The sequence below is a fragment of the Macaca fascicularis genome, chromosome 6 (genome assembly GCF_037993035.2).
Source record: "Macaca fascicularis isolate 582-1 chromosome 6, T2T-MFA8v1.1".
Classification (NCBI taxonomy): Eukaryota; Metazoa; Chordata; class Mammalia; order Primates; family Cercopithecidae; genus Macaca; species Macaca fascicularis.
In genome coordinates, this window is record NC_088380.1 from 146,087,579 (window position 1) to 146,112,660 (window position 25,082).

A 25,082-nucleotide genomic window follows, 5' to 3' on the forward strand; every position below is an offset into this window, starting at 1 on the left:
TCCTGACCTCGTGATCCGCCCGTCTCGGCCTCCCAAAGTGCTGGGATTACAGGCTTGAGCCACCGCGCCCGGCCCACCTGGCTAATTTTTGTATTTTTAGTAGAGACGGGGTTTTGCCATGTTGACCAGGCTGGTCTTGAATTCCTGACCTCAGGTGATCCGCCTGCCTTGGCCCCCCAAAGTTCTGGAATTACAGGCATGAGGTACTGCACCTGGCCTCTAATTGTTTTTTCCTGATTTTTCTTTTTTTTTTTTTTTTTTTTTTGAGATGGAGTCTCACTCTGTCGCCCAGGCTGGAGTGCAGTGGCCGGATCTCAGCTCACTGCAAGCTCCGCCTCCTGGGTTCACGCCATTCTCCTGCCTCAGCCTCCTGAGTAGGTGGGACTACAGGCGCCCGCCGCCTCGCCCGGCTAATTTTTTTTTGTATTTTTTAGTAGAGACGGGGTTTCACCATGTTAGCCAGGATGGTCTCGATCTCCTGACCTCGTGATCCGCCCGTCTCGGCCTCCCAAAGTGCTGGGATTACAGGCTTGAGCCACCGCGCCCAGCCCTGATTTTTCTTACTAATGTTGTGTCTGGGTCCGCACAGTGGCTCACACCTGTAATCTCAGTGCTTTGGGAGGCTGAGGCAGACAGATCACTTGAGCCCAGGAGTGCGAGACCAGCCTGGGCAGCATGGTGAAACCCTGTCTCTACAAAAAAATACAAAAATTAGCCTGGCCTGGTGGTGCATGCCTGTAGCCCCAGCTACTCAGGAGGAGTTTGAGGTGGGAGGATCGCTTGAGTCCAGGAAGTTGAGGCTGTAGTAAGCCAAGATTGCACCACTGTACTCCAGTCTGGGCAACGGGAGCCAGACTATCTCAAAACAAAAACAACAACAAAAGAAAAAAAGAATGTGTCTGGTCTACTAAATCGTGAAGAATGAAAGCAAGGCCCTTTTACAAGGATTACTTTACAAATAAAATAGATAAATATTATAAATTATGAGTCCAAGTATATGTCATGAAAAAACTCATTTACATTATTGTATTCTGACTTACCTAGCGTGAGTAACTGTAGTAATTTGGTACCAAACAAGGCAGACTAAATACCTAAACCATACAAAATGATTTAGTAAGTGCTCTTACACACTATTGTCTCATTTAAGCCTTACAACAACTCATTTAGGTGACTGGAGTAGAAATTTTAAACTGTTTTAGAAAAGAGTCCCATGAGAAGCTCATGGAGATTCTCCGTGTGGACTCGTTCTCAGGTTTTCTGATTCTAGTTTGTCCTTCCACTGTATCATATCAGCCACATCCATCAGTGTACTCTTTCTATTCAGTTGGAAAAGTGCTTTTGTTTTAGGTAAATTCAAGAATGGCTGAAAATCTTTAATTAAAAGTGATTGGAGTCAGGGGACTTGATTTCATTTTTGAAGTTTTCTTTAGCATGCTGAAGTAATTTGTCTTTGCTTTGCTTCGCTTCTGCCATAGTTAGCACTATACATTTCTTTCTCAGATTGAAAAATTGTTCCCTTTGGAGAGTTAAATAAAACTCCCACAGCCGAGTGCGATGGCTCACGCCTGTAATCCCAGCACTTTGGGGGGCCGAGGCGGGCGGATCATGAGGTCAGGAGATGAATACCATCCTGGCTAACATGGTGAAACCCCATCTCTACTAAAAATACAAAAAATTAGCCGGGCATGGTGGTGGGCGCCTGTAGTCTCAGCTACTCAGGCGGCTGAGGCAGGAGAATGGCGTGAACCCAGGAGGTGGAGCTTGCAGTGAGCTGAGATCATGCCACTGCACTCCAGCCTGGGCGACAGAGCAAGACTCCATCTCAAAAAAAAAAAAAAAAAAAAAAAAGTAAGCTGAAGATTGAATGGCCATGTATCTGTTTCCTTCTATCTTCTCTTCCCTCCCCGCCTTTCCCCCTCCCCCTGTGCTGGCATTACAGGCATACAGACGTGAGCCACCACACCCAGCCTTTTTTTTTTTTTTTTGAGACAGAGTCTCCTCTGGTCTTCTTTCAAGGCAGGGGATGACTCTTGCCCAGGCTAGAGTGTAGTGGCGCAATTGCAGCTCACTGAAGCCTCAAACTCCTGGGCTCAAGGGATCCTCCCACCTCAGCCTCCTGAGTAACTGGGACTATGGGTACATGCCCTTACACCCCTGGCTAATTAAAAAAAAAAAAAAAAATATATATATATATATATATATATATATATATAGCAATAGGGTCTCACCATGTTTTCTATGCTGGTCTTGAAATCCTGGGCTCAAGTGATCCTCCTGCTTCTGCCTCCCAAAGCCCTGTGATTACAGCTGCGAGCCACCGCACCCAACTTTCTTTTGTTTTGAACACTTGGTAAATGTGACTGTCTTGAGATCTGTGCATTCAAGTGTAGGTGTCTGGAGATTCAGTCTCATACTATCAGATATTCTCACCGTCCCCTGCTTTTTTGTTTGTTTGTTTGAGACAGAGTCTTGCTCTGTTGCCCAGGCGTGCAACAGATCGTGCAGTGACGTGATCTCGGTTCACTGCGACCTCTATGTCCTGGGTTCAAGCAATTCTCCTGTCTCCATCTCCCAAGTAGCTGGGATTACAGGCATACACCACCACGCCTGACTAATTTTTTGTATTTTTAGTAGAGACGGGGTTTCACCATGTTGGCCAGGCTGGTCTCGAACACCTGACCTCAGGTGATCCACCCACCTCAGTCTCCCAAAGTGCTAGGATTACAGGCATGAGCCAGTGTGCCCAGCCTGTCCCTTTTAACCTCAAGGCTTCATTCAGAATATTAAAGAGTAATCATTCATCTGTGAACTTCACATTTAAACTCTCATAAAACAGATTGTGTAACTTTCAGTTTGCATAATTTGGTTTGATAGTATTAAACCAACATAGTGCTGGGAACTTATTTTTGTTTTTTACTATCAAAACTTTTTATTTTGGTCAATTTTGATCAATCCTAAGATGGATCATTAAATGAAAGATTTTTGAAATAGATGTTTATGTAAAATGTAGCAATATTTTATATTTGTGGGCCAGTATTTCATTCAGTAACTATTTTTGGGGTCCTTTTTACTTGAACTTCTAGTAATTCTTGAGCTATTTCTCCTTTTTTTTTTTTTTTTGAGACAGAGTCTCACATTGTCACCCACTTGGAGTATAGTGGCATAGTCTCGGCTCACTGCAACCTGTGCCTCCTGGGTTCAAGCAATTCTCCTGCCTCAGCCTCCCGAGTAGCTGGGATTACAGGCACCTGCCACCACGCCTAGCTAATTTTTTGTATTTTTAGTAGAGATGGGGTTTCACCATGTTGGCCAGGCTGATCTCGAACTCCTGACCTTGTGATTCGCCTGCCGTGGCCTCCCAAAGTGCTGGAGCAGGCATGAGCCACTGCGCCTAGCCTACTTGAGCTATTTCTAAAAACATTGTAATGTGAGGCAGGTTTGGTATTCTCTCACTACCTTCTCTGATTTATACTTGTACCTGTAAGAGCTAGGGAGTCTAGAAAGGCTTCCAGAGAGTAACCTAAATCAGTGGTTTTAGCAGGTATCTTTATATTCAACCAATGTGACAAAATTCTCAAGATTTAAATGGTAGGCCTTTAAATGCTTTCATTAATTAAATTCTTTCATTAAATAAATAAACCCTGAATGGGTTTTAGTTTCTCTTTCTCTGCCTTTTTATTGGTACTGTAGATTCTAGATCATTTTATGAGAGGCATAAAGATTATTTGTCTTGGTTGCTACATGAGTAATTTTTTTCTTCCTTCTCCTTCACCTGTTTTAAAGACTTAGTCCCGTGCATGTGTTTTTGCTCATTTTTTTGATGATGGAATTTGACCTTAATAACAGTGAAGACAAATTAACATAGTGTTATCAGAATGTGAATAGGTTTTTATTCAGAGTTTAACGCCAATGGATTACATATGTTTAGTCCTATTGGAATGTTAAACAGATATGATCTACTAAACTAAATAGATATGGATTACAGATGAGATCACCTATGATGTTGAGTTAAAAGTTCACAATAATGTAAGAATCTTCTGCCTGGTACAATGGCTCATACCTGTAATCCCAGCACTTTGGTAGGCCAATGCAGAAGGATCGCTTGAGGCCAGGAGTTTGAGACCAGCTTGGGCAACATAGCAAGACCTGATCTTTATGAAAATAAAAATTAAAAAAATTAGCAGGACATGGTGACACTCGCCTGTAGTCCCAGCTGCTCAGTTGGCTGAGGTGGGAGGATTGCTTGAGCCCAGGAGTTTGAGGCTGCTGTGAGCCAAGTTTGTGCCACTGCACTCCAGTCTGGGCAATAGAGTGAGACTCTGTCTCTTAAAAATATATATATACACACACATATCTATGCATATATATGTATGTATATATATACATATATATAAAATACACAGTATGCTAGAGTATCTTTAACTTTTTGTAGTGTGGGTATGAAAGATTGCAATATTAGTTGAAAATATGTGTTTTTTTCTGTCATTTTCTATCAAGAAGGGTATTCTGGCCGGGCGTGGTAGCTCATGCCTGTAATCCTAGCACTTTGGGAGGCCAAGGTGGGTGGATTGCCTGAGCTTAGGAGTTTGAGACCAGTCTGGGCAACATGACGAAACCCAATCTCTACTAAAAATACAAAAAATTAGCCGGGCGAGGTGGTGCACACCTGTAATCCCAGCTATTTGGGAAGCTAAGGCAGGAGAATTACTTGAACCTGGGAGGCAGAGGTTACAGTGAGCCCAGATCTTGCCATTGCACTCCAGCCTTGACAGAGCGAGACTCTGTCTCAAAAAAAGAAGGGTATTCTGGGTATTCTGGCTGGGCACTGCTGGTGGCTCATGCCTATATTCCCAACAGTTTGAGAGGCCAAGGCAGGCAGATCGCTCGAGCCCAGGAGTTTGAGACCAGCCTGGGCAACATGGCAAGACCCTTTCTCCATTTAAAAAAAAAAAAAAGAAGAAGAAGAAGGGTGTTCTTTCCATAATTATAAACATTAGCAGCTTGTTGGCATTTCTGCTTCAACCCTGTTGGGGATTCTGCGTTGTCCAATTGTTAGTAGATTTTGATCCCACAGTCTATTTGTGCTTTGTTTGTGTTAGTAGGAAGAACAGGGAATCACAAAAAAGGAAATATTTAGCTAAAAATTTCTGATTTAAGGCCGGTCCTGGTGGCTTATGACTATAATCCCAGCACTTTGGGAGGCCAAGGCGGGTGGATCACCTGAGGTCAGGAGTTCGAGACCAGCCTGACCAACGTGGTGAAACCCCGTCTCTACTAAAAATACAGCAAAATTAGTCAGATGTGGTGGCACGCACCTGTAATCCCAGCTACTCAGGGGGCTAAGGCAGGAGAATTGCTTGAACCTGGGAGGTGGAGGTTGCAGTGAGCCGAGATCGAGCCACTGCACTCCAGTCCAGGCAACAGGTCAAGACTCCATCTCAAAAAAAAAAAATTCTGATTTAAATTTTTCTAATAACTTCTTAAGTCTGGTAGTAGTATTAGCAAGAAAAGAAGAAGATTGATCTTGAAAAGACTAGGAGGAAAGAATTAGTACTTAAATGGTTAATGGAAAATTTAATTTTTATTTTTATTTTTTTTTTTTTATTTTTTGAGACGGAGTCTCGCTCTGTCGCCGGGGCTGGAGCGCAGTGGCCGGATCTCAGCTCACTGCAAGCTCCGCCTCCCGGGTTTACGCCATTCTCCTGCCTCAGCCTCCTGTGTAGCTGGGACTACAGGCGCCCGCCACCTCGCCCGGCTAGTTTTTTGTATTTTTTTTTTTAGTAGAGACGGGGTTTCACCGTGTTCGCCAGGATGGTCTCGATCTCCTGACCTCGTGATCCGCCCGTCTCGGCCTCCCAAAGTGCTGGGATTACAGGCTTGAGCCACCGCGCCCGGCGAAAATTTAATTTTTAAAATTGTCTCAATATTTTTATATTTTGACTGGGTATGGTGACCCACACCTATAATCCTAGCACTTTGGGAGGCTGAGGTGGGTGAATTGCTTGAGCCCAGGAGTTCAAGACCATCCTGGACAACATAGCGAGACCTCATCTCTCTCTTTTTTTTTTTTTTTTTTAAATGAGATGAAGTTTCGCTCTTGTTGCCCAGGCTGGAGTGCAATGGCGCAATCTTGGCTCACCGCAACCTCAGTCTCCCAGGTTCAAGCGATTCTTCTGCCTCAGCCTTCCAAGTAGCTGGGATTATAGGCAATGCGCCACCATGCTTGGCTAATTTTGTACTTTTAGTAGAGACGGGGTTTCTCCATGTTAGTCAGGCTGGTCTCGAATTCCTAACCTCAGGAGATCCACCTGCCTCGGCCTCCCAAAGTGCTGGGATTATAGGTATGAGCTATCGCACCCAGCCGCCCATCTGTATTTAAAAAAATAATAATAATAAAATAATACTTTATTAAGTGCTTGCTTTCTTTTTTTAAAAGTGCTTTCTTTTCTTTTCTTTTTCTTTTTTTTTTTTTTAAGATGGAGTCTCGCACTGTTGCCCAGGCTGGAGTGCAGTGGCACGATCTCGGCTCACTGCAACCTCCGCCTCCTGGGTTCAAGCTATTCTCCTTCCTCAGCCTCCCGAGTAGCTGGGATTACAGGCACCTGCCACCATGCCCAGGTAATTTTTTGTATTTTCAGTAGAGATGGGGTTTCGCCATGTTGGTCAGGCTGATCTCGAACTCCTGACCTCAGGCGATCCACCTGCCTTGGCCTCCCAAAGTGCTAGGATTACAGGCGTGAGCCACCGCACCCAGAGACAAGTTTTATTTTTTTAAGAGATGGCCACATTCTTGGAAAGTGTAGACTGAAATAAATCACTATTGAAATGACATCAGTGTGAAACTGCCCATTTCACTTAAGTTCTGAAATCTTTCATCATGTAAATAATTTCCATGTCTCTCTTTTATATTAAACTAATGATATAACTAGTGACAAAAATAAAATCCAAATGCTAGCATTGTCCAGAAAAAATTTACAGGTCTGTTTATAATTGTTATAAAGGTGAACTGCTGAAACTTGTTCACCGAAATAGTTCGAGTTGAATTAATGCTTTACATCCTCAATTTTATATTAGAAATTCACACACAAGTTAAAATGGAAAAACTGCCAATACCTGATTTCTGTCCCCTATTTTTCCACTCGCAGTTATATACATAGTTACCTTTTGACCCCATGGGGGAAAAATACATCTAACAGAGAACTACCAATAACAGAAAGAAGAAAAATAATTGTTTTTTTTGTTTTTTTTTTTTTTGAGAATGAAATGTTTCCCAATCTTAAGCACAGTCTCCATGTAATTGGCATGCTAGCTGGATGTCTTTTGGCATACTTGTTACATATTTGGCATGAGTAGCACATAAGTTGGTGTCTTCATAAAGGCCCATCAGATAGGCCTCACTTGCCTCCTGCAAAGTACCAAAAGCTGGAAGTGTAGATTTGTTTTGAAGTCCCCAGCAACTTCTTGTATCAGATGCTGGAAAGGAAGTTTGCTAATCAGAAGTTCAGTGGACTTCTGATGAGATCTATTTTCACAGAGTACCACAGTACCAGACCTGTAACAGTGAGGTTTCTTTACCCTTCCGGTAAAAGGTACACTCTTGTGAGTAACTTCTGTAGCCAGTTGCTTCCTGGGTGCTTTACTACTTTGCCAATTTGCTGATAATGTACCTTCTACTAGTCATGATCTAGATACCTCCTTGTTAATCCCCCTTCTCAGCAAGCTAGAGGTAGCGCAGACATTAGAGATGAGGGCGCCGCTGTGGCAGGCAGTGCCTGAGAACACTTAAAAGCAGTGCTTTCTTCTTATCTTACCCAACTCTTACAGCTTTGCGTGGGAATGCAGGTACAATTAATACTCTTCCATTATAACCACAAATTTAAATAACATAAAAGAATTAAGTAGAAGAACAGGTCCCTTGGCCAGTTGGTCATTCTTTTGTCTAATAGTGTTTTTAGCCTTGTTATTGGGGGTTAATTCTAGTTATCAATGTTTTATTTACTCAAATTGTAAGTATATTTGTGATTAAAAATAGAGTGAGATTCATGTGTGTGTGTGCATGCATGCGTGTGAGCATGTGTGTGTGTGTGTTTTAGTCTTGTTTTTATTTTTATTTTTTCGGAAACGGGGTCTTGCTATGTTGCCTGGGCTGGACTTGAACTCCTGGGCTCAAATCATCCTCCCAACTCAGCATCCTGAGTAGCTGGGATTACAGGTGCCTGCTTTTGTGTCTTTAAACAGCATATAAGGGGCTTTTTATAGGACTTCCCTTGAAGATACTAGGTCCAGTTTTAGTGGCCCAGAATGGCTTTGTCCTTGGCTTACACAGTCCATTAAATGGTCGGCAGAGAGTAATATAAGTGTTTCTAAGTACTAGGGAGGGCTCATCTAAGGAAGGGAGCCTCAGCAATTCCTGTCCTTTACCTTTAACTCCTAATCAACGAGCTGCTGCTATTTTTAGGTTCAAGTCCCAGTGAGCAACAAACCAACCATAGGGATTAGTTTCATATTAAGGAGGTTGGAAGGAACTTTAGGATTTGGACTGACATTCTGGTGGATTTTTATATGGCTTCTTAGTCTTCATGTTTCTTCTACCTTGTGACAAGAGTTATCTGGTTTGGGTTGTTCAAATATAACCCCAGTGACAACTTCCCTTAGGTTGCTCAGATCATAGTATGAATGTTAAGTATACTAAGTAGTAGCTTGCTTATAAATAAAAAGTCTGGCTTTTGATCTCTCATACTGCACTTAGTAACATGAGAACATGGAACAAGCACCATTTTCTGCATTTGGAAGATATTTATTTATTGAACAAGTTTATAACTTATTGGAAGTATCCCTAGAGCTTGTAATCAACCTTGGGCTTTTAGCTAATATTTTCTTTTTAAATTTCACTCCTTTTTTTCTCTTTTTTCCTCTTTAACTTATCCTCTACGTTAGAAGAGATGATGCTTTTGTTTCTTTAATGAGGACCAGTAATGTACAGACCTACGCAAGAGTTTTTAGAAATTTGTTCTCATTGTTAAAACCAGTCTTTCTTAATTTGAGTATTATCTACCTTGACTTTACTGTTTTGTCCCCCGTATACCAGCATTATAAAAGAAGTCATGCCCGTAATCCCAGCTTTGGGAGGCCGAGGTGGGTGGATCATCTGAGGTCAGGAGTTTGAGACCTGGCCAAATGTGGCAAAACCTTGTTTCTACTAAAACTACAAAAATTAGCCAGGTGTGGTGGCACTTGTCTGTAGTCCCAGCTACTTGGGAGGCTGAGGCAGAAGAATTGCTTGAACCTGGGAGGCGGAGGTTGCATGAGCCGAAATTGGTGCCACTGCATTCCAGCCTGGGCGATAGAGTGAGACTCTGTCTCAAAAAAAAAAAAAAAGTATATTATATATAATTGTTTTGAAGAAATTATTTACCCCATGAGGTAAAGAAATAGCTATTTAAAAGTAGAACTATGAGCCTTGTCAATAAGTTTGTTTCTCTGACATGAAGTTTCAAGAAGTTTTAGCCCAAATACTTTTTTTTGTTTTGTTTTTGAGAGAGTCTCGCAGTGGCGCAGTCATGGCTTATTGCAGCCTCCACTTCTCAAAGCCTCTCAAAGTGTTGGGATTACAGGTGTGAGCCACCACACCTGGCTCCAAATATTTTTCATTGAGCGCCTTATCAGTGTTCTAGGCCATTCTAGTCATTTTTCTTGTTTCTTTAGACTGTTATTTTATGTTCCTCATCTTGCTCATACTCATATTATTTATAAATGAATTTGGATTAGAAGGGGAATGATATGTTACTATGGCACAGATACAATGTAGATATTGTTACATGGTGACTTTTTTCTTGTTATTTTTCAGTGTTCCATTGGCAAGCTACAATAATGGGGCCAGTAAGTATTCAGATTAAATTCAGAATAAACAGTTTATGTAATTTACTCATTTTAATCCCACTTTTCTTTTATCAACAGAATGACAGTCCCTATCAGGGTGGAGTATTTTTCTTGACAATTCATTTCCCAACAGATTACCCCTTCAAACCACCTAAGGTAATTAATTGGAATGTGGCAGTTTTTAATGTGCTTTCTATAATACTAATAAACTAGTTTATAGAAAATTTCCTTTCTTTCTGTAGGTTGCATTTACGACAAGAATTTATCATCCAAATATTAACAGTAATGGCAGCATTTGTCTTGATATTCTACGATCACAGTGGTCTCCAGCACTAACTATTTCAAAAGGTAACAATGGGTATTTGATATCAAGATAACGCAACCGTGTCTTTTGTCTTTTTAGAGTTACTTATTTTTGAAAAGATTATTTTTCTTTTAAGAAGAGATAGTAATTCTTCTTATTCTGAAATGGACCTTGAGAACTGAAAATAAGTTGGATTTTTCAAGCAAAAGTGTTCGTTGGTATAGTGACTACTTTGTCAGTTGTGCTACTCAAGCATAGGTTAGAAGATGGACACTGGGCCGGGCGCGGTGGCTCATGCCTGTAATCCCAGCACTTTGGGAGGCCGAGGTGGGCGGATCACAAGGTCAGGAGATCGAGACCATCCTGGCTAACACGGTGAAACCCTGTCTTTACTAAAAATACAAAAGAATTAGCCGGGCATGGTGGTGGGTGCCTGTAGTCCCAGCTACTCGGGAGGCTGAGGCAGGAGAATGGTGTGAACCCAGGAGGCGGAGCTTGCAGTGAGCGGAGATCATGCCACTGCACTCCAGCCTGGGCAACAGAGTGAGACGCTATCTCACAAAAAAAAAAAAAGATGGACACTGGCATGAATGTTTTTTTAGAGCATAAACACAATTAACATCTCTTCCAACCTTGAGATTCATGAATGGAAAAGATAGATACTATTCCAGAACAGGAAATAGATCAGCCCTTTAGGCAAATGCTTATACTGTGAACATAGACATTAGGTTCTTGAAGAACGAAATATTGGTAAATATTTTACCAGCTCTTGTCTTTAGGTTTCTATATCAATGAACTGAGTGATGTAGTTGTCTTATGTGTTGATTTGAAATTGTACAACCCTTGAACATTATTCCCAGATGAAATCACAGTTGGATTAAAATTCTCTCTCATTATTCCCAGATGAAATCACAGTTGGATTAAAATTTTCTCTCTCTCTCTATATATATATATATATTTTTTTTTTTGAGATGGAGTCTCACTTCGTCGCCCAGGCTGGACTGCAGTGCTGCAATCTTGGCTCATTGCAACCTCCGCCTCCCGGGTTCAAGTGATTCTCCTGCCTCAGCCTCCCTAGTAGCTGGGATTACAGGCATCCGCCACCATGCCCGGCTAATTTTTGTATTTTAGGCTGAGGCAGGAGAATCGCTTGAACCCGGGAGGCAGAGGTTGCAGTGAGCCGAGATCATGCCACTGCACTCCAGCCTGGCCAGCCTGGCCAGCCTGGGGGACTCAGCAAGACTCTGTCTCAAAAAAAAAAAAGAATCTTTATCAGATCTCACCGCTCTACTCTGAGAGGTGATAAAAGAGCTTACTGGATGTACTTTTGTGAAAATGAAATCAGTTGTTTAAGAGAAAAATCAAATATGGTAATGGATTAATATGTTTAAAATATGAAGTACAAAAATCAGAAAAAAATTCAGATCCTAATAGATGAGTGGACACAGGGGAACCAAAGAATAAATAAATGAATGTTACATTCCCTTTTTTTACCTTTTTAATTAACAAAGATATTTTTAAAAGGAGACAAAATGCTAATGAGGTATATTGAAATGAATACTCTATACTTCATAGGTTTGTAGAGCCCAGTCTGCCAGTATGTGTTAAGATACTTAATCATCCATGCCCATTTACCCAATAATTCTAGTTTCATTTATTTATACTAAGAAAACAATCCCAAATGCTGAAAAAACTTTGTATGCAAGTACATTTGTGACAGTGTGATTTAGTTCTGAAAATTAGAGGTTACTTACAGAAGAGGAAAAAATAAATGGGTTCTAGCACTTGCATTTAAGAGAGTATTGACCCTAGCCAGGCACAGTGGTTCATGCCTATAATCCCAGCAGTTTGTGAGGCTGAGGTGGGCAGATCACTTGAGACTAGGAGTTCGAGACCAGCTTGGCCAACATGGCAAAACCCCATCTTTACTAAAAATACAAAAATTAGCCAGGTGTGATGACACGTGCCTGTACACTCCTGGGTGTGATGGCGTGTGCCCAACTACTCAGGAGGCTGAGGCAGGAGAATCACTCGAACCCAGGAGACAGAGGTTGCAGTGAGCCAAGATGGTACCACTGCACTCTAGCCTGGGTGACAGAGGGAGACTCTATCGCCAAAAAAAAAAAGTATTGAACTTTACAAATATTGCAAAAATAGGAAAATACTGTGTTTGAGAAAAGCAGAAAAAAGAAAAAAGGCATATACACTGTAACAAGAGTTACATATAAAAGTATGTTAAGTGAGGCCGGGCGCGGTGGCTCACGCCTGTAATCCCAGCACTTTGGGAGGCCGAGGCGGGTGGATCACGAGGTTAGGAGATCGAGACCATCCTGGCTAACACGGTGAAACCCTGTCTTTACTAAAAATACAAAAGAATTAGCTGGGCATGGTGGTGGGCGCCTGTAGTCCCAGCTACTTGGGAGGCTGATGCAGGAGAATGGCATGAACCCGGGAGGCGGAGCTTGCAGTGAGCCGAGATCGTGCCACTGCACTCCAGCCTGGGCAACAGAGCAAGACTCCATCTCAAAAAAAAAAGGATGTTAAGTGGCCAGAAATAGACAAATAATGTTAGTTTTGGTATTTGTGTGGTGAAATGTGGTGTATGAATTTTTGTTTTTTGTTTTTTTTTGAGACAGAGTTTCACTCTTGTTGCCCAGGCTGAAGTGCAATGGTACGATCTTGACTGACTGCAACCTCCGTCTCCGGGGTTCAAGCAATTCTCCTGCTTCAGCCTCCCGAGTAGCTGGGATTACAGGCGCCCACCACCACGCCCAACTAATTTTTGTATTTTTAGTAGAAATTATCTGCTTATAATTTAGCATTTGTTTAACGCATGTGTTTAGACAGGAAGCAACGTAGTTTCACAGTAAAGAACATAGATTCTAGATCCAATTGCCTGTGTGCAGATCTCAGATCCACCTCTTAATAAATGAGACTTGAGACACATTGGCCCCTGTATTCCTCAGTTTTGTCATCAGTAGAAAAGGAACAATAATAAATATTTCATTGTTGTTATGAAGATTAAAGAAGCAAAAACGGACAGTTAACTGGTTCCTTGTAAGTACTCCAAAAACTGGGATAAAGGCACGGTTGTCAAAAGTGTTGAGTATTTGTCATGTTATAACTTGGATGTCAAGACTCAATCTTAAATTTTTTTTTTTTTTTTTTTTTTTGAGAAGGAGTTTCACTCTTGTTGCCCAGGCTGGAGTGCAGTGGCACAGTCTCGGCTCACTGCAGCCTCCACCTCTCAGGTTCAAGCCATTATCCTGCTTCAGCCTTCTGAGCAGCTGGGATTACAGGGCATGCGCCACCACACCTGGCTAATTTTGTATTTTTAGTAGAGACGGGGTTTCTCCATGTTGGTCAGGCTAGTCTTGAACTCCCAACCTCAGGTGATCCGCCTGTCTTGGCCTCCCAAAGGGCTGGGATTACAGGTGTGAGCCACCACTCCTGGCCACAAATTTAATTTTTAAAGCAAACAAAACTCTGAGGCATTAATTTAAAATTTTTAGAGTCCTAGGCAGAAATAAAAACAGGATGCCAGAGAACCACATTTTTAAAAAAGTTGTAGTGAAGTAGTTTTTTAGAGAAGTGTGTCCCCTTTTCTTTTGGTGGGCCCCCTTACAATTCAAGAGCTACTTGAGAAAGTGTTTATGGACCTGTGCCTGGCCTGGTGAAGGTCCCATTGGTTACACTTCCTTCACCAAATAGCAATAGAGATGTAAATCTAGTAATGGGACCAAGATAAGTGGAATTATGTGAGAGGTGTGTTTTGGTGGGGTGGGGTGGGGTGTTGGAGGCGCAAGATAGCTGAAATTATTGCCATATCTCTTTTTGTTCTTCCCCTTCTCTTGCCTAGCATTGATTTTTTTTCAGCTATTGTAAATGATAAGGACTGTTACAAGTTTGATTTGTTAGGTTCTATCTGGATAGCTATCCTTTAAAATAATTGCAGTGCCATTTTGTTGAATTTGATTGTATTAACTGTCTCAGGTTTAAGGTTTTAATGATTCCCTTTTTGTAAATTGAATGTATGGGCAAGTAGTTCTATGAAACACCTTAATCCTGTATGATATTATTCTTTTAACATATAGTCTGTCTTCAAGGATAGAAATTTTGACCCAGTATTTCCTCTACTTTGAAGATCCATGATGGGGACCTAAATATATATATATATTTAAAAAAAAAAAAAACTGAAAAAAAACGAAAGGAAGCAGATAAGTGTGCCATAAAGCCATTTGATTATATGTTTTTAGAAGTGAAAGTAACTGTCGTTGTAACACTAGTGAAAATACTGGCCAGGTGCAGTAATGACTGTAATCCACTTTGAGAGGCCGAGGAAGGTGGATCACTTAAGGTCAGGAGTTTAAGAACAGCCTGGCCAACATAGTGAAACCCCATTTCTACCAATAATACAAAACTTAGCCAGGCAGGGTGGTGTGTGTCTATAGACCCAACTACTCAGGAGGCTGAGGCACAAGAATTGCTTGAACCTGGGAACCTGGGAGGCGGAGGTTGCAGTGAGCCAACATCACATCACTGTGCTCCAGCCTGGGCAACAAAGCGAGACTCTGTCTCAAAAAAAAAAAAAAAAAAAAAGTAATACTGATGAATATGTATAGGTAAAAGTTCAATGAAGAAACTATACAGGTTATAGAAATAAGAGTTATTGTCTTTACAGAAAAAGGTATATATATCAGCCCATTCTTGCACTGCTATAAAGAAATACCTGAGACTGCATAATTTATAAAGAAAAGAGGTTTGTTGGGCGCAGTTGCTCCGCTTGTAATCCCAGCACTTTGGGAGGCCAAGGTGGGCAGATCACCTGAGGTCGGGAGTTTGAGACCAGCCTGACCAACATGAAGAAACCCCATCTCTACCAAAAATACAGAAATTAGCTGGGCATGGTGGTGCATGCCTGTAATCCCAGCTACTTGGGAGGCTGAGGCAGGAGAATCGCTTGAATCCAGGAGGCAGAGGTTGCAGGAAGCTGGGATCGCGCCATTGCACTCCAGCCTGGGCAACAAGAGTGAAACTGCATCTCAAAAAAAAAAAAAGAAAGTTTAATTGGCTCACAGTTCTGTGGACTATACAGAAAGCATGGCAGCATCTGCTTCCGGGGAGCCTTGAGGGAGCTTTTACTCGTGGCAGAAGGCAGAGGGGGAGCCACCTGTGCCATGAGCCTCATGGCAGTAGCAGGACCGAGAGAGAGATGGGGGGAGGTGCCACACACTATTAGCCAGATCTCATGAGAACTCTATCACAAGAACAGCATCAAAGGGGTGGTGCTAAACCATTCATGAAGGATGCACCCCCATGATCCAGTCGCCTCCCACCAGGCCCCACTTCCAACGTTGGGGATTACAGTTGAACATGAGATTTGTGTGGGGACACAGATCCAAACCATATCAGTATATTATAAACCAAAATGAATTTTTCATGAATTCAAGAAGCTAAGTAGTGTACTAAGAATCTTCACAAGGTCCAGATAGCCAGTGCCCTACTTTCCTTTCCTGGAAAGAAGGAAAAGCCCTTTCTTTAAAACCTGTGCTTTAAAGTTGACTTATTAGAATATTTAGAAGAATCAGTTAAAGGAACATTCAAAAATTTCTAACTTCCTGTTGTCATTTCCAGGAAATACCTGAAGTCTTTCTTAATTGATGTTAGAATGTTCTATGCTTGAAGAGGGCTTCAGGTGATGACACCTGACAGTGGGAAAATGGTTTTGGAATGCCAACTGCCAGAACTGTGGGCAACAGGAATGAAGAGTCACAAAACATCTTTCCTGATTTTTTTAAAAAAACTTTTCATATACTCTTAAGGCAAGGAAATAGCATTTTTGTTACCAAACCGAATAGGGCATGTCAACTTTTTCTTTACTTCTCAGAAGCCCTTGATCTATATAGGATAGATTTGATAGGAATATGAGCGAATCCTTTCCTTGCTGAATTTATGTGCTGGGAGTAAAGTAGGCTGAGAGTTATTATCTCTTGGTACAGAACTTTAGAGAAAAGAAAGATGGCTGCTCTCTATTAGCATTAGTATAGAAGGATTTAAATTTATTTCATTATGTCAGAGGCTACTGAACTTAATGTAATCAGTGACTTTATGCCCCCTTTGCATTCAGTAAGGAATGCATAAGTTAATGATAGATATGGCCGGGTGTGGTGGTTCACACCTGTAATCCCAGCACTTCCGGAGGCCAAGACAGGTGGATCACTTGAGCCTAGGAGATCAAGACTAGCCTGGCCAACATGGCAAAACCCAACCTCTACAAAAAATACAAAGAAAATTAGTTGGACGTGGTGGCACTCACCTGTAGTCTCCCCTATAGAGTGAGGTGGGAGGATGACTTGAGCCCGGGAGGTTTAGGCTGAAATGATCCAAGATCACGCCACTGCACTCCAGCCTGGGCGAAAGAGTGAGACCCTGTCTCTAAATAAATAATAAATAAATAGATATTTTAAAACAAGTTAATGACAGATTGAATAAAGGAAATTACACTATTGAGATTTGTCTGCTACATCCCAGATTGTCACCGAGGAAGTGACTTAGATGAGATTCTAAATCGTCACTGAAGAGAATTTGAAACATTCATAGAAGTATGTTGTATTCTCTGTAATGAGTGTGTGACCATCTCCTTTTGGGGGCAAGTGTTTGCATTTATGTTCTTGATGTAGACTAAATTGTTTTCAACTGAAAATTAAACAAAACAATTGTCTGAATGTGGTGCCTGCCACTGGAAAACAGTGATTGTTGGATTTTATGGTTGTCATTTTTGCTAAGAATATTCAGTAGTGTGGCTGTCTTTTTTTTTTTTTTCCTTTTTGAGACAGGGTCTCACTCTGTCACCCAGGGTGGAGTGCAGTGGTGCGAACACAGGTCAATACAGCCTTAACCTCCTGGGTGTAAGTGATCCTCTCACCTTAGCCTCCTGAGTAGCTGGGACCATAGGAGTGTGCCACCACATCTAGCTAATTTTTTAATTTTTTGTAGAGACAGAATCTCACTGTGTTGCCTAGGCTGATCTCAGACTCCTGGCCTGAAGCGATCCTTCTGCTGTGGCCTCCTAAAAGGTGCTAGGATTACAGGAGTGAGCCCTCTTACTTGGCCTGTCTTTGGAATTTTGAAAGCCATTTATCCTTGAATATGGGCTTCTAAAAAATTGAATTTTATGGGATCTGAAAAATGTTCTTGGTCTAGGATTTAGATCAAGTTTTAATTCTATTCTAATTTCTAGCCAGGGACATTGAACACGTCACTGCACCTGTCTGGGCCAGCTCTCTTAGGGGTTCAGGCATAGAGACAGTCATATCAACTCTTATATTATGGGATTATTGTGAGACTTTGCACAAAGGGGCTTATATTCGTATCTGGGAGACCAGGATGCCATTTAACATTAATTTTCTGCTATTTGTTTTATTTTATTTTTTATTTATTATTATTACTATTTTTTTGGAGATGGATTTTTGCTCTGTCGCCCAGGCTGGAGTGCAATGCTATGATCTCAGCTCACAGCAACCTCCGCCTCCCAGGTTCAAGCGATTCTCCGGCCTCAGTCTCCCGAGTAGCTGGGACTACAGGCACGTGCCACCACGCCCAGCTAATTTTTGTATTTTTAGTAGAGATGGGGTTTCACCATGTTGGCCAGAATGGTTTAAATCTCTTGACCTCGTGATCCACTCGCCTCCGCCTCCCAAAGTGCTGGGATTACAGGCATGAGCCACTGCACCCGGCCTTCATTTTTGTTTTTTAATGACCTAACCTGAAGTCTGTTGAAGCTTCTTAAAATCCTTGTTGGTAGACTGGGCGCAGTGGATCACGAGGTCAGGAGATCGAGAGCATCCTGGCTAACATGGTGAAACCCTGTCTCTACTAAAAATACAAAAAAATGAGCCGGGCATGGTGGTGGGTGCCAGTAGTCCCAGCTACTCGGGAGGCCGAGGCAGGAGAATGGCATGAACCCGGGAGGTGCGGCTTGCAACGGGCCGAGATCGCGCCACTACACTCCAGTCTGGGCGACAGAGTGAGACTCCGTCTCAAAAAACTATTTGCCAGGCGTGGTGGCTCATGCTTGTAATCCCAGCACTTTGGGAGGTCTACGTGGGTGAATCACGAGGTCAGGAGTTCAAGACCAGCCTGACCAACATGGCGAAACCCTGACTCTACTAAAAATACAAAAATTAGGCCAGGTACTGTGGCTCACGCCTGTAATCCCAGGACTTTGGGAGGCCGAGGTGGGTGGATCACCTGAGGTCAGGAGTTCGAGACCAGCCTGGCCAACATGGTAAAACCCCAACTCTGCTATAAAAGAAAGAAAAAATATATCCTTGTTGGTTACTGTTAATATAAAGTTAAGTAAAACTTACAAAGCTGCTAGGCATTACAATATAAATTCTTAGAATTTTCTCCTGTTTTGGCATCTCATGTTTCTCTCCACCCTTTGCTTTTATCCTCTACTAATTTATACGATTTTTTTCATTCTAGTACTCTTATCCATCTGTTCTCTGTTGTGTGATCCCAATCCAGATGATCCTTTAGTGCCTGAGATTGCTCGGATCTACAAAACAGATAGAGAAAAGTAAGTATGGCCTCAAGATGGAAAGTTATCTGTGGTGGGATGGAGATGTTTGTCACAAATCTTTCTTGTTTAAGGGCTGAATATGGGCCAGATATTTAAAGTGAAGTCCTAATATACTCTCCTGGGGCTAGAAAAGAATATATGCATTGAGGAGTATTATAAGTAGATGATGCCAGTCTTATCCCTGATTGTTTCATGTGACTCCTCTTGTCTGCAAAAACTTTTTTTTTTGAAACAGGGTCTCACTCTGTCACCCAGGCTGGAGTGCAGTGGTGCAGTCTTGGCTCACTGCAACCTCTGCCTCCTGGGTTCAAATGATTCTCATGCCTCAGCCTCCCGAGTAGATGGGATTACAGGTGCAGGCCACCACACCAGGCTCATTTTTTTTGTAGTTTTAATAGAGACTTTCACCATGTTGGCCAGGCTGGTTTCGAACTCCTGACCTCAAATGATCTTCCTGCCTAGGCCTCCCAAAGTGCTGGAATTACAGGTGTGAGCCACCATGCCCATACAAAAATTTTCCTATGGTATATTTTTCAACAGCTTAATGTCTTATGCTTGGCTTTTGATATATAAAGCATTTTTCATCAAGTGCCCATTTGCCTGCTATAGGTATTTGTGAATTAATGGGAAAAGAGAATTGATTTTTTACCATTTGACATAATCTAAAGGAAGAAAGTAAATAAATGCCATTAGGCATGAAAGCCCCAAATTTCTTTTAAAAACAAAACTTGATTGTAGAATTTGGGTGTTTTAGAGTTGTACTATGAATTACTGAACAGTGGTCAGGATATCAAAAGAGATAGTAGCTAAAAGTATTCTAGTAGCATTTATTCTTTTCTTCTTTTCTTTTGAGATGGAGTCTTGCTGTGTTGCCTAGGTTGGTCTCAAACTCGTGGGCTCAAGTAGTCCTCCTACCTCAGCCTCTGGAGTAGCTAGGATTATAAGCATACACCATGCCCAGCACTAATAACATCTGTTGTTTTATGTACTATTCAGTGAAGTTATAAGAGGAAGTAGATAGGAGAGGGTGAATAGTTTTTTTTTAGGGCTGGGCGCGGTGGCTCATGCCTGTAACCCTGGCACTTTGGGAGGCCGGGGTGGGCGGATCACAAGGTCAGGGGTTTGAGACCAGCCTGGCCAGCAGGCTGAAACCCCATCTCTACTAAAACTACAAAAATTAGCCAGGCGTGATGGCGGGCACCTGTAATCCCAGCTACTCGGGAGGCTGAGGCAGGAGAATTGCTTAAACTCAGGACGTGGAGATTGCAGTGAGCTGAAATTGTGCCACTGCACTCCTGCCTGGGCGACAGAGCAAGATTCCTGTTACAAAAAAAAAAAAAAAAAATTAAAGTTAAAATAGAAAGAATTTAAGAATTACTTGAATTCTACTGGATTAGAGAGGCATAGATACTTTTTTGTTTTTATTGGAGGTAACACTGGGAATGGGGTATTCTAACAGTTGGTTCTTGCTTTTTCCTATTTGTGAATTTATTCACAAATTTTTTTGATTAGAGAACTGTTTTGTCCAATATTTAGAATTGTGGGCCTGAATGCTTACCAGAAGTCATTTCCCAAGTCAGCATGGAGTAATGTTGAACACTGTTGAACAGAACTTTCCTAAACCGCACTGCCTCCACCCTCTAACCCCCCACTTTTTTTTTTTTCAGAGACAGGGTCTTGCTCTTCTGCCCAGACTGGAGTACAGTGGCACAATCGTGGCTCACTGCAGTGTCAAACTCATGGGCTCAAGTGATCCTCCCACCCCAGCCTACCCAGTAGTTAGGACTGCTAGTACACGCCACTACACCTGGCTAATTTGTTTTATTTGTTTGTAGAGACAGGATCTCACTGTGTTGCACAGGCTGGTCTCTAATTCCTGGCCTCAAGCAGTCCTCCCACCTCAGCCTCCCAAAGTGCTGCTGTTATAGGCATGAGCCACCATGCGAGGCCAGCATACCCATCCCCACCCCGCTTTGTTTTTGAGTCAGGGTCTTGCTCTGTTGCCCAGACTGGAATGCAGTGGCACAATCACAGCTCACTGTAACCTCAACCTCCCAGGCTCAAGTAGTCCTCCAATCTGAGCTTCCCAAGTAGCTGGGACCACAGGCACATGCCATCACATCCAGCTAATTTTTTTTTTTGAGACCGAGTCTTTCTCCATTGCCCAGGTGGAGTGCAGTGGTGCATTCTTGGCTTACTGCAACCTTTGCCTCCCAGGCTCAAGTGATTCTCATGCTTTAGCCTCCTGAGTAGCTGGGATTACAGGCACACACTACCATTCTTGGCTAAATTTTGTGTTTTCAGTAGAGACAGGATTTTGCCATGTTGGCCAGGCTAGTCTGGAACTCCTGACCTCAAGTTATCCAGCCGCCCCAGCCTCCCAAAGTGCTGGGATTACAGGTGTGAGCCATGACACCCGGTCACCAGCTAATTTTTAAATTTTCTGTATCAATGGAGTATCCCTATGTTGCCCAGGCTCAGCATCCCTTTTTTTCTTTTTTAAAATTTAATAGAGATTAGGTCTTGATGTGTTGCCCAGGCTGGTCTTGAACTCCTGACCTCAAGCAGTCTTCCTGCCTTGGCCTCCCAAGGTGCCAGGATTACAGGCATGAGCTACCACACCTGACCTTATCTTTCTTTTTTTTCTAGCATCTTTTTTTTTTTTTTTTTTTTTTTTTGAGCTGAAGTCTGGCTGTGTCAGCCAGTCTGGAGTGCAATGTCACGATCTTGGCTCACTGCAGCCTCCACCTCCCAGGTTCAAATGATTCTGCTGCCTCAGCCTCCCGAGTAGCTGGGATTACAGGTGAACATCACCACGCCCAGCTAATTTTTTTTGTATTTTTAGTAGAGACAGGATTTCACCATGTTGACCAGGCCTGTCTCAAACTCTTGACCTCAGGTAATCCGCCTGCCTCAGCCTCCCAAAGTGCTGGGATTAACAGGCGTGAGCCGCCGTACCCGGCCTAGCATCCCTTTTTTAATAGGAGAATTATAGAACCATTTGCTCTGCTTACTTTATTCAAACATTCTTCTGAAGCAATAAACCCATTCATTTTGTCAACCGAATTGTTGAAATAAGTTCTACCAGAACCAGTTTTATTGATATGAAAGGAAAGTTGGGTTTTTTTCCCCCCCTTTTTTTTTGAGACAGAGCCTCACTCTGTCACCCAGGCTGTAGTACAGTGTTGCAATATCAGCTCACTTCAACCTCTGCCTCCTGAGCTCAAGCGATCTTCCCACCTCAGCCTCCTGAGTAGCTTGGACTACAGGCATGCGCCACCACACGCTGCTAATTTTTGTATTTTTTGTAGAGACAAGGTTTTATCATGTTGCCCAGACTGGTCTCAAACTCCTGGGCTCAAATGATCCACCCGACTCAGCCTCCCAAAGTGCTGGGATTACAGGTCTGAGCCACCGCACCCAGCCTTATGTCAGTTTAATCATTATTAGTATATGAGTTCAAGAACTATATAATGTAGAATCATATAGTTTCAAGTACTTTAAATAAATGAATTGAGTTGATGTCTTCTGTAGAAATAGGCCAATCAAGTATAGAATAAGGTATATGCCAACAAATACTAAAATTTAATCAGAACCCTCTATAAGTCGCAATTAAAGGAGACTTTCACATTTTACACATCCTTCCCATTATCATTGAATTAATGCTTATCAGAAATTTGGGATAGAAAGGGGCCTTTCCTTGAATGTCCTATGAGTTACTCTCTTCAAGTTACTTGATGGGATAATGAATGGAATCTGTTGCTTACTGACTCCACACCTGTGTTAAGCCAAGCTTCTCTTTGTGTGTACAGGTACAACAGAATAGCTCGGGAATGGACTCAGAAGTATGCGATGTAATTAAAGAAATTATTGGATAACCTCTACAAATAAAGATAGGGGAACTCTGAAAGAGAAAGTCCTTTTGATTTCCATTTGACTGCTTTCTATGAGCCCACGCCTCATCTTCCCCTGTGCACATGTTTACCTGATACAGCAGTGCTGCGTGTTGTACATACTTGGAACAACAAACTAGAAATACTGTACTTCTGTACCAACATTGCCTCCTAGCAGAGAAGTGTGTGTGTGACAAGCCAGTTCTACAGGCATTACTTAGGTGTGAGACTAAAAGCTTTTCTTACTGACTTAAATTTGGATAACAGCAAGGTGTGAGGGGGGTGGTGGGTATGGTGTGAGCTTGGATGGGAAAGAAAAGGCTCCACTCACCTGTAGGAGATTATTTTTAAGTGGAATCCATTTAAACTCAAAACAGTTATGAAAAGCAAGGTGAAGAACATGAAGCTGTGTCTGTATTCATTTTATTCCGAAGGAGCTACGTCTTAGGTGAAAGTTATGACCAACCAGATTAAACTCTACCCACATCCTGCATTTTAAGGTCTAAGTTTAACTGGTCAACATTTAAATGGATTGGAGCTATTAGTACATCAAGTGTGATGGGCTTTGTTCCCAACTCTTTTACATTTCCCTACCCCTTCAACCTTTGGCCTTTCATCCCTTCTTTCTTCCATATTCTTTGGTTTGTATGTGGTTTCTCAGTTAATACATAGCTAATAGCTCTTATTTTTCTTATGTTTTTAACCGCTTAGGTCTATTTGGATGTAAGGGTGAAAATTCATTTGATGGAAATACTTGTGTATATTTAAAGACCCAGTTGCTCCTCTGGAGCTTGTACGTTCAAGAATGATTAATCTGTGTAATAAACTGATTACTACAGTCATTACATATAATTTTGTGTGAATAGGCTTTTTGATTTTTAAGAAGTTTGTCTAGCTGAGATTAGTGGTGGATTTTCTCCCACTTCTGAAATGTTCATTTATACTGGTTGCATTTCAAGATCATGAAACAATTCCAGTTACATAGTAAAAAGGATATCTTAAGAGTGATTTTGTTGAACAAGATAGAGGCATAAGCTTAAGAGCATTTCCATGAAACTTAACACATGCAGCATTCCAGGAACCTGATTGTTAAATTCAATAAGAAATTTGCTTTATTAATGAAACTAAGCTGCATTTCATCAAAACCTTGTGACATTCCCTTGGTACACAGGACATAAAACACAGAGGCATTGCTATTTGGTAAGTTAAGCCTCTGTGATTGTAATCATAAAAGAGCAACATTGACCAAACCTGGGAAACAAGAGCACAATCTTGTTTGGAGAGTCTACATAATTACTTTGCACTAACATTTGCAGGATGTTCATCCAATTTTAAATTGTACTGTATGTGGCTTTTTGAAGTCTTCCCTTGACTCTAGTAAAATATAGCTTGAAACTTGTAAACGACTGTGTTTGCCAGAAACATCATTCATGTGAACTAGGCAAGTTAACTTTTTTCCCCTTCTTTTCCTGATTGTAAACTAGGCCAACCTGAAAGCCATGGCTAATGCTCTAGCCATCAGGTTCTTTCAAATGCATCTTTACACTCTTGCACAAAAATTAAGGAATAAATGTCCACTGCTTTTGGTTTTAAACTTGTTCACCTTGTCTTATCTCTCACTGTCACTGCTCCTCCACCTTGGAACTTGTGTGATAAAACCCAAAACCTCTTACAGTTCTCTTATAAGCATTTCAAGGATGCTTATTAGTATCCTTGACTTTGCAGAAAAGGCTTAACTGTTAACAGTCGTGGGGAAAGGAGTTAGAATTTAGCTTAAACCTAAAATCACCCTGTATTCTCAGTATTATTGGCAAGTGGGAATTCATTTTTTTTTTTTTTTTTTTAAGAGAGAGACAGGGTCTCATTCTCTTGCCTGAGCTGGAGTGCAGTCAGAGTCATGACAACACAGCTCACTGTAGCCTCAACCTTCCAGGCTCAAACAATCCCCTTGCCTCAGCCTCCTAAGTAGCTGGGACTTATGGCACATGCCACCACACCTGGCTAATTTTCTAGAGACAGGAGTCTCACTATGTTGCCCAAGCTGGTCCTGAACTCCTGGGCTCAAGCGATCCTCTTGTCTCAGCCTCCCAAAGTGCTGGGACTACAGACATGAGCCACCATACCCAGCCTTCCATCAATTATTGGCTTGCTATTAGCTATATACTGTTGACCATGGGTCAGTTGCACAGATCCTGAAAGCTCATTGTATATTTGCCTGTCATCTTAGCATCCATCTTATTACCATTTATTAGATCATAATATGGATATTTTCACAAGAATGTTCTTAAGTATTTTTAAGTGCCAAATAAAAGCCATCCTCCAGGTGTGCAGGTGCCAAATGAAGGGGTTTGGATGGTCACAAACAACATTAGGCCCTTGAATGCGTTTTAGTCTTGCCCAATTTGAGTATGAAGCTTCTTTG

At 41.9% G+C, this 25,082-nt stretch overlaps 1 protein-coding gene across 2 annotated transcripts in view; it reads left to right on the plus strand.

Moving 5' to 3' along the window:
- The window catches only part of UBE2D2 (ubiquitin conjugating enzyme E2 D2), a 69,174-nt gene extending 44,920 nt beyond the window's left edge, over nucleotides 1-24,254 (plus strand). The window contains exons 3-8 of one of the 2 annotated variants that reach the window (XM_065546857.2): nucleotides 6,477-6,618; nucleotides 9,848-9,879; nucleotides 9,958-10,035; nucleotides 10,122-10,227; nucleotides 18,671-18,764; nucleotides 22,580-24,254. In XM_065546857.2, coding sequence (XP_065402929.1) covers nucleotides 6,477-6,618; nucleotides 9,848-9,879; nucleotides 9,958-10,035; nucleotides 10,122-10,227; nucleotides 18,671-18,764; nucleotides 22,580-22,625 — 498 coding nt within the window. In that variant the 3' untranslated portion in view covers nucleotides 22,626-24,254. The remainder of the gene's footprint in view (nucleotides 1-6,476; nucleotides 6,619-9,847; nucleotides 9,880-9,957; nucleotides 10,036-10,121; nucleotides 10,228-18,670; nucleotides 18,765-22,579) is intronic. The other variant, XM_005557936.5, reaches the window with a different exon arrangement.
- Nucleotides 24,255-25,082: the final 828 nt, after the last annotated feature.